This window comes from Meriones unguiculatus, chromosome 3, assembly GCF_030254825.1.
Source record: "Meriones unguiculatus strain TT.TT164.6M chromosome 3, Bangor_MerUng_6.1, whole genome shotgun sequence".
Lineage (NCBI taxonomy): Eukaryota > Metazoa > Chordata > Mammalia > Rodentia > Muridae > Meriones > Meriones unguiculatus.
Window position 1 is genome coordinate 130798117 of NC_083351.1, and position 9705 is coordinate 130807821.

The window sequence follows — 9705 nt, forward strand, 5'->3', positions numbered from 1 at the left end:
ACCGTGTTCTCCTTCTTTTCTTCAGGCATCCTGTTGTCTGGCAGGATGGAGTATTCCTCATTCTCTTCTGGCCTGATGACGCCTGCCTCAGTCTCTTCTGGTTTGATGGTGTCTGGCAAGTTGGTGTCCTCCTTGGTCTCTTCCAGCAGGCGAGTGGCTCACAGGAGGAAGAAAGTATTCCTTGGTCCCTTCAGGCATAATTGTGTCCTCCTCGATCTCTTCTGGCATGATGTGTCCTCCTAGGTCTCTTCCAGTGTGATGTTGTCTGGTATGATGTTTTTCTCCTTAGTCTCTTCCAGTGTGATGGTGTCTGGCAAGATGGTGTCTTTTTCAGTCTCCTTTAGCAGGCTGGTGTCTGGAAGGATGCAGTACTCATTCTTCTCTCCCGACAAGATGGTGTCCTCCTAGGGATCTTTGGGGGTGATGGTGTCTGGCAAGATTGTGTTCCTTGCTTCCTTCCAGCAGTCTGATATCTGGCTAGATGGAGTATTCCTTGGTCTCTTGCGGCCTGATGGTGTACTCCTCCATGTCTTCTAGCCCGATGGTAACCTCCTCTTTCTCTCCTTGTTGATGTTGTCTGGCAAGGCGGGGTCCTCCTTGGTGTTTTCTAGTAAGCTGCTGTATGGAGCAGCTTACTAGATGGAGTACTCATTGTCTCTTCTGGCAAGATGGTGTCCTCCTTAGTCTCTTCCATGGTGATGGGGTTTAGAAAGAAGGTGCCCTCCTTGATCTCTTCTGGTGTGAAGTAGTCTCACATGATGTTGTCCTACTCAGTCTCTTCTGGCATGATGGTGTTTCCTTGGTTGCCTTCAGTGTGATGTTGTCTGGCATGATGATGGTCTCCTCAATCTCTTCAGGTATGAGTATCTGGTAAGACGATGTCCTCCTCTGTCTCTTCCGGGAGAATGGTGTATGGCAGGATGGAGTTCTTCTTGGTATCTTCTTGTATTATGGTGTCCTCCTCTTCCTAACCCATTTGATGATTTTTGGCAAGATTGGGTCCACCTTGGTCTCCTGTGGCACACAGGTGAATAGGATAGGGTACTCCTTTTTCTCTTCCAACATAATGGTGTCCTCCTTGGTCTCCTCAGTGTTATGGTGTGTTGCAAGATGGTGTCCTCCTCATTCACTTTCAGCATATCTGTTCTGGAAGTGTCTTCCTCAGTCTCTTCTGGTGTGATGGTGTCTGGCAAGATGGTGTCCTCCTTGTTCTCCTTCAGCATGCTGGTGTCTGGCAGAATATGTATTTCTCTGTCTCTTCCAGCATTATTGTGTCTTCTTCCTTCTGTTTAGGCATGTTGGTTTCCTCCTTATTCTCTTCCAGGACGATGTACTTTGGCATGTGTTGTCGTCTTTAGTCTCTTCCAGTATGATGGAGTCTGGAAAGATGATGTCCTCCACAGTCTCTTCTGCCATGCTGGGGTCTGGCAGGATGGAGTATACCTCAGTCTCTTCCAGCATGATGATGTCCTCCTCAGTATCTTCTGGTGTGATATTGTCTGGCAGGATGGTATCCTCCTCAATCTCTTACACTGTAATAGTTTCTTTCTTGGTGTCATTCTCGGTCTCTTCCGCTGTGATAGTGTCTGGCAAAATAGTGTCTCTTCTGGCATGCTGATGTCCAGCAAGGTGGTGTCCTTTTTGGTCTCTTCCAGTAGGATGGTTTCTGGCAAGATGGTGTCCTCCATGGTCTCTTGCAGCATTCTGGTGTCTGGCAAGTTGGTGTACTCCTCACTCTCTTCTGGTGTGATGGTGTGTGGCAATATAATATTCTCCTTGGTCTCTTCAGGCATCCTGTTGTCTGGCAGGCTGGAGTACTCCTATTTCTCTACTGGCATGATGGTGCCTGCCTCAGTCTCTTCCGTTTTGATGGTGTCTGGCAACATGTGGTCCTCCTCAGTCTCTTCCAGTTAGATGATTTCTGGCATGATAGTGTCCTTCTCAGTCTCTTCCCGTGTAATGTTGTCTGGGAAGATGGTGTCCTCCTCATTCTCTTCCAGCAGGCTGGCATCTTGCAGGATGGAGTACTCCTTGGTCTCTTCTGGCATGATGATGTCCTCGATCTCAGCTGGCATGATGATGTCATCCTCAGTCTCTTCCAGTGTGATGCTGTATGGCAAAATATTGTCCTCCTTGGTTTTCCCATGTGATGGTGTCATGGTAATGGTGTCATCAGGAACACTTGATTATGCCAGAGGACTTTAACTGAGATGCCACAATGGAGTCGTCCTAGGTCGCTTCCACTGTGATGTTTTCTGGCTAGATGATGTCCTCCTCAGTCTCTTCTGGTGTAATGGTGTCTGCTAAGATGATGTCCTCCTTCATCTCTTACAGTGTGATGGTATCTAACAAGATGGTTTCATTCTTCGTCTCTTCTATTGTAATAGAGTCTGGAATGATAATGTCCTCCTATCTCTCTCCCAGTGTGAATGAGTCTGTCAATATGGTGTCTTCCTTGGTCCCTTCTGGCATGATGGTGTCCTCCTCAGTTGCTTCTGGCATAATGGTGTCCTCCTAGGTCCCTTGTGGTGTGATGGTGTTGGGAAGATGCTGTCGTTCTCAGTGTCCTCTGTCATTATGGTGTCTGGCATGATGGAGTACTCCTTGGTCTTTTCTGGCATGATGGTGTCCTCACCAGTCTATTCTGATGTGATGGTGTCTGGTAAGATTTTGTCTCCCTCAGTGTCTTCTGGTATGTTGGAATCTGTAAATCTGAATGCCTCTTTCTCTTATGGTGTGATGGTGTCTCCCATGCTGGTGTCCTACTCTCTCTTTCTCAGTGTGATGATGTCTGACAAGATGGTGTCCTCCTCGGTCTCTTTTGGCATGACCGTGTCCTCCTCAGTCTCTTCTTGTGTGATGGTGTCTGGTAAGATGGTGTCCTCCACCATCTCTTACACTGTGATAGTAGCTAACAAGGTGGTGTCCTCCTCGATCTCTTCATGTATGATGGTTTCTCGCAGAAATGTGTCCCCCATTTCTTCTGGGGTGATGTTATTTTACAAGATGGTGTTCTTCTCTCTTCCGGTGTGATGTTGTATGGGTAGATGGTGTCCTCCTCGGTCTCTTCCTATATGAAGTTGTCTGGCAAATTAGTGTCCTCCTTCATCTCTTCCTGTGTGATGGAGACCATCAAGATGTTATCCTCCTCAGTCTGTTTTGGTGTCATGGATTCTGGCATGCTGCTGTCCTCTTCAGTCTCTTTAGGCAATCTGGTGTCTAGCAGGATGGAGTACTCTTCGGTCTCATCCAGCAATATGGTGTCCTCCTTTGTCTCTCCTGGCATGATGGAGTCTTTTTAAGTCTCTTCAAATGTGATGTTGTCTGGCATGATGTTGTCCTCCTCGATCTCTTCCAGTATGATGTAGTCTGGCAAGATGGTTTTCTTCTCAGTTTCTTTCAGTGTGATGTTGTATGGCTAGATGGTATCTTCCCCAGTCTCTTCCCATATGAAATTGTCTGGCAAAATAGTGTCCTTCTTGGTCTCTTCCTGCATGAGGGAGACTGTCAAGATGGTGTTCTCTTCAGTCTGCTCTGGTGTGATGGAGTCTGGCATGATGGTTTTGTCCTCAGTGCCTTTTGGTGTTTTGGTTTCTGTCAAGATAACATCCCCCTTTGTATCTTCTGGTGTGATGGTGTCTTGCAGGATGGTATCTTTCACAGTAACTTGCAGTATGATGGTGTCTGGCATGATGGTGTTCTCCTTGGCCTCCTCTGGTATGATGTTGTATGGCAAGATGTTGTTGTCCTCAGTCTCTTCCAGTGTGATGGTGTATGGCTGGATGGTGTCCTTCTTGGTCTCTTATGATGTTGTCTGGCAAAAGTGTTCTCCTTGATCTCTTCCTGTGCGATGGAGACTGTCAAGATGGTGTCCTCCTCGGTCTCTTCAGGCAACCTGTGTCTGACAGGATGGAAGACTCTTTGGTGTCTTCCAGCAATATGGTGTCCTCTTAGGTCTCTTTCAGTGTGATGTTGTCTGGCATGATGGTGTCATCCTCAGTGTCTTTTGGTGTTTTGGTGTCTGGCAAGATTGTGTCCCCCTTGGAATCTTCAGGTGTGATGGTGTCTAACAAGATGGTGTCTTTCACAGCATCCTCTGGCATGATTTTGTCTGGCATGATGGTGCCCTCCTGGGTTTCTTCTTGTGTGATAGAGTCTGACAAGATGGTATCCTCCTTGTTCTCTTCTGGTATGATGGTGTCTCACAAGCAGGTGTCCTCCTCAGTCTCTTCTGGTGTGATGTTTTCTAGCAAGATGTTGTCCTTGGTCTCTTCTAGTGTGATGGTGTCTGGCAAGATAGTGTCTTTCTTGTGCTCATCCTGCATGATGGATACTGACAAAATGGTATCCTCTTCAGTCTGTTCTGGTGTGATGGAGTCTGTCATGATGGTTTTGTCCTCAGTGCCTTTTGGTGTTTTGGTGTCTGGCAAGATCATGTCCCTCTCGGTATCTTCCGGTGTGATGATGTCTGGCAAGATGGTGTCTTTCCTAGTAACCTCCAGCATGATGGTGTCTGTCATGATGGTGTCCTCCTCGGTCTCTTTCAGTGTTATGGAGTCTGGCACGATGGTGTCCTCCTCAATCTATACTGGTGCGATGGATTCTGGCATAATGATGTCGTCCTGTATCTCTCCTGGTGTGATGTTGTCTGGCATGATGGTGTCCTCCTCGCTCTATTTCAGCATGATGGTATCTGCCAAGATGGAGTACTCCTTGGTCTTTTCCAGTATGATGGTGTCCTCCTTGGTCTCTTCTATTGTGATGGTGTCTGTCAAGATGGTGTCACTCTCAGTATCCTAAAGCATGACGGTGTCTGGCAGAATGGAGTACGCCTTGGTCTCTTCTGGCATGATGGTGTCCTCCTCAGTTTCCTCTGGCAGGATGGTATCCTCCTGTGTCTCTTCCAGTGTGATGATGTCTAGCATGATGGTGTCCTTACTCTCTCCTGGTAAGATGGTATCCGGCAAGATAATGTCCTCCTAGGGATCTCCAGGTATGCTGATGCCTGGCAGGATGCCCATTTTTTTTAATGTATTAGTTGTTTTTTTTTTGTTTTGTTTTGTTTTTCCTTAAAGACTGGGTCTCACTATATTCCAGGTTGGCTGACTGTATACCTCAGAATCTTAGGTATGCAGCCTCCTTAAGTGTGACAGTCAAGTTGGTAATGTACCACATTTCAAGGCTTCAGGGAGGCTTGTGTCACACAATGATTTGAATACTTAATTATAATGTTTATGAACAAAAAAAGGCTCCTGCCTCAACTTTTTTATTTCTCATCCTATGATTAGCATCTTTCAACGTTAATGGGAAAAAATGCAATGGAATTAAAAGCACACATTTGTACAAAGGACAAAATGAAGCCACTGGCAAACTTTGTTGAGCCTTTATAGCTTTAGCTACCGTTGTTGTTGATGATGATTATTTCTACCAACAGTATATTACCCAGGTTTTAGTTATGACAGTCTCTATATCGTTAATTTGGACTGTCATTGCTTTGATTACTTTATTTCCTGTTTGATTTCTGTGGTTGATTTGATGGATGTTTATGACAAACTCTCTTCTTCTGAGACTTTCTAGTTGTATTTAACCCAAGTCACATTCCTTGGAAGGGTCTTTGGCTAGGTGTCAGCTGTGCCATCCTGTTTTTAACCTATCCTTTCTAAAGTGCCCAATTTTGGCTTTCCTTATTGCTTCAAGCAGAATTCCCTCATAGCTTTCTCTTGGTGGTATGGGCTGTCATGGTGAAGCCAGTCAGATAAATTGGAATCTGCAAAGATAGAAAAAGGACTGCAATTTGTTTCCTCTCATGTGGTTTCATAAAAATATTTGGATATTAGTTGCTTTGGGTATTGCTTTGGTCAAGTACTTGACAAGAATTAACTTCAAAGAGGAAGGCTTTGTTTTGGCTTATAATTCAAGGGACTATAGTCCATTATGTTGGACAATGCACAGAGCCAAGAGTAGAGGGCAGTTGGTTATGTTGCAGCACAGCCAGAAAATATAGTTATGAAATGTTACAACTCTGGTTGGCCAGGTCAACCTGGGAGAGTAGAGCCTAAAACCGAGTTGGATTAAAGTCTCATGCAATAGATAACTTTATTCAGTGCATCAGACAATTTATATTCTGAGGGTATTCTTGAGGGTTAAGCAAAGTAATATGAACAAAGATCACATGAATTTGAACCGTATACAGTTGGGAGGGCAAGTGCTGCTTGGAGACATAATTCTGAATACTATTGGGTAAAACGATGGGTATTCTTAAGTAAAAGCTGCTTCTAGTATTACACCTGGGAGAGGCATGAAAACACATTCCACGAACAACTCTTGTTAAGAAGGAACAGAAATTACATGATTCTTGTCTTGTTTATTTGAAGTTTTCTCACAAGGTCTGAAAAATCTGTTTACACAGCTTCACTCATGGACCATGTTCTGACAATCAGATGCTGGCATTTGAATGATAAAAAAAGGAGAGGGCATTCATATTGCTAGATATGATGGAGGAGAAGGTTTAATGTAGATTAAAAGGAACATAGGTAGAGACAGGGACTTCTGGGAGAGTCCAGAGTGGACATGATCCTGAGCCAAGAGAGGGGAGAGGGGAAAAGCAGCTGCCTACCAAGACTAAGACACACGTCAGGAGACTAAACTAAAGGACCAGGTATTCAAAATGGCTTGATTGTATAGGGAAGAGCAGCTGAGAGTTGGTGGAGGGGGAAATGGTAGCCATGCCTTGTAACAGGTATGGACTTAGGGATGCAGAGATCCTGGTGACTAAGTCTGCTTTGATGTGTTAAATAGGCACCTCAGCTGGTTCATTTTCTCCCAGCTGTTCTAAACTTGTTGGTTGAGACCCCCTTTTGTGTGTGTGTGTGCGTATGTGTGTGTTTGTATGTGTGTGTGTCTAAGGCATTGTTCACAGGGATTGCCTAAGACCACCAGAAAACAGTGTAACAGTAGCAAAGTTATACTTAACAAAAGTAATTTCATGGTTGGTGGTCACTACAACATGAGGAAATGTATTAAAGGGTTACAGCATTAGGAAGTGTGAGAACCACTGCTCTATTCCATGAGATGGTAATTCGGTACATATTGGTTAAGTTAACCTATAAATTGCATTATGGACATTCGCAGAGACCTGTCTCCTTGTTTATTCTAGACAAGTTGACAGAGAAACAGTATTAGCTGTCATAGGTTTTGTGCTCAGCTTAGACTTCATTAATTGCAATATGCTTCTTCAGGGACAAATGATGATATGCAATGGTCTATTTTTCTCCTGTACCTAGAAAATCCAAATTATAATACTCAAATCTGAATATAATCAATAGACATACTGAAGTTAGGAGAAGGAATATGAACTTTTGACCTCTTGTAGTTCTCTTTCAACATCGTGCTCAAATCTGTTTTATAAGACTTGCATAAGTGTATAGATTTCATTATGTTTATCATAAGTGAGTATATCCCATGTTTGTCTTTCTCTTTCTGGGATATTTCACTCAGAATGATCTTTTCTAGATCCCACCATTTGCCTGTAAATTTCATGATTTCCTCCTTTTTGATTGCTGAGTAGTATTCCATTGTATAAAAATACCACAATTTCTGTAACCATTCCACCGTTGATGGACATCTGGGTTGTTTCCAGGTTCTGGCTATTACAAATAGAGCTGCTATAAACATGGTTGAGCAAGTGTCCTTTTTGTGTACTTGAACAAACTTTGGGTATATACCTAGCAGTGGTATAGCTGGGTCTGGAGGAAGCACTATTCCTATTTGTCTTAGAAAGCGCCAGATAGCTTTCCAGAGTGGTTGTACCCGTTTACATTCCCACCAGCAGTGGAGGAGGGTTCCCCTTTCTCCACAACCTCTCCAGCATGTGTTATCGCTTGAGTTTTTCATCTTGTGTATCGCTTGAGCTTTTCATCTTGGCTAACTCCCCTTAAGGGGAGTTAGTCTGATGGGGAAAGGATAGGAGCTCCACAAGCACCAAATATATCTGGGCACAGGGTCTTTTCTGAGACTGACATTCAACCAAGGAACATGTATGGATATAACCTAGAACCTCCACTCAGATGTAGCCTGTGGTAGCTCAGTAACCAATTGGTTTCCCAAAGTGAGGGGAACAGGGACTATTTCTAACAGGAACTCAATGACTGGCTCTTTGGTCTCCCCACCCCCGAAGGGAGGAGCAGTCCTGTTAGGCCACAGAGGAGGGCTTTGCAGCCAGTCCTGAAGATACCTGATAAAACAGGATCAGATGAATGGGGAGGAGGTCCCCCCTATCAGTGGACTTGGAAAGGGGCACGGTGGAGATGAGAAAGGGAGGGACTAGGAGGGAATGAGGGATCGGGACACGGCTGGGATACAGAGTTAATAAAATGTAACTGATAAAAAAATAAAATAAAATAAAATAAAATAAATACTTAGTGGTTAAAGATAAAGACCAAAAAAAAAAAAAAAAAGACTTGCATAAATCCAAAATCAGCTTCTTTCTCAGTGGTGAGTGTTGTATCCTACGTCCTAATACCTAATATTAACTGATCACTGACAAGGTAACTTTTTTATGTCTTGTGGTAAGATAGGAAGGTGAAACATCAGATAGAGTTAGGACTCCTCAAACAGAAAAAGTTAGTAGTTGCTGTGTAGACACAGCTAATCCACAACTGACCCTGAAGTGCAGTTTTCCCCAGCCCCACCACTTCTCTTTTAGACAGGGTTTTTCTGTGTAGCTCTGGCTGTCCTGGAGATGCTCTCTAGACAGGCCTGCCTCTTCCTCCCCAGTACTGGGGCTAAAGGTGTGCATGGGTCACCACCACCCAGCTCCCACTCCACCTTCTCAACAAGGTCTTCCATTTTATCTAAGCCCTGGATGGCTTCTGCCTCCTGAGTGCAGAGATTACGAATGTGTATCTCCCTATATGGCTCCTTATCCTTTGGAAAAACAGATGGAAGCTGATTTTGGCTTTATGCAAGTCTTACAATTCTTCAGTGGTTTAGTGTAGAAGAATGGTAAATATTTGTTAAATTCAAATTTCAAGTGGTACTTTTTTCGTTAAAAGCTTTTAAACTATGCTTTTGAAATCTAGCTGGGAGGATACAGAAACATTATGTATCAAAGTGTATTATTAGTAGTACACACTAGGATACACAAATAGACCTTTGCAAAAAATAAAAATAAAACCTTCTGTTTATTAGGGAAGTTATGGAAATCAGAATCTTTAGGGCAGCACTTTGAGTCAACATTAGACTATTAAAAATCACTATTAATTTCTAAGCATTTCTTCTTGCTTACTTTTTACAGTGCTAGAATATTCTTGTGATGACATAGGTAAGTAACTCCCCAACCTGTGATTATTTGTTCCATAGTCTTGTTTAACTGTTATGTATCTTGTGTCAGAAGCACAGAGAAGTAAAATAATATTTCCAAGAGTTGAATTTTTTTAAAGATACTACCTTTTATTTTAGGGAGGAACACAGTCTTAGGTACCCCTGCTGGCTTCAAACTTGTTTGATGGCCTTGAACTTCTGATCCTGCTGTCTCGGTGGGCCTCTCTAATGTTGGTATAATGGGCATGTGCCACCATGCCCAGTTTTATGCAGTTCTGGAACTTTCTGTATGCAAGGCTACATTCTACCAGTTTAGCTACATCCTCTGCCCTGGACACACAGATTTGATCAAATGCAGTTTTTAAATGTTTTTCAGCATTCTGT

The 9705-nt window shown here is 43.6% G+C and overlaps 1 protein-coding gene and 1 non-coding gene across 2 annotated transcripts; both read right to left on the minus strand.

The window, feature by feature from the left end:
* Positions 1-1910: 1910 nt before the first annotated feature.
* LOC132652869 (uncharacterized) lies at positions 1911-2891 on the minus strand. The gene is made up of 2 exons (XM_060378803.1): positions 2767-2891; positions 1911-2181 (listed from the first exon to the last, which is right to left on the minus strand). The coding sequence occupies exons 1-2, from the start codon at positions 2889-2891 to the stop codon at positions 1911-1913; spliced, it is 396 nt and encodes a 131-aa protein (XP_060234786.1).
* Positions 2892-5151: 2260 nt separating this feature from the next.
* On the minus strand, positions 5152-5251 carry LOC132653423 (small nucleolar RNA U13). The gene has a single exon (XR_009591163.1). It is a non-coding gene; the product is annotated as a small nucleolar RNA U13 (small nucleolar RNA).
* Positions 5252-9705: the final 4454 nt, after the last annotated feature.

Excerpts from the sequence above, each read along its gene's own strand:
- LOC132652869 (XM_060378803.1), bottom strand. The coding sequence starts at position 2,891 with ATGGTGGAGGACACCATCTTACCAGACACCATCACACAAGAAGAGACT. Across the intron at positions 2,182-2,766 it reads ATCACACTGAGAAAGAGAGA|TGTTCCTGATGACACCATTA; the intron begins GTAGGACACCAG and ends GGCATAATCAAG.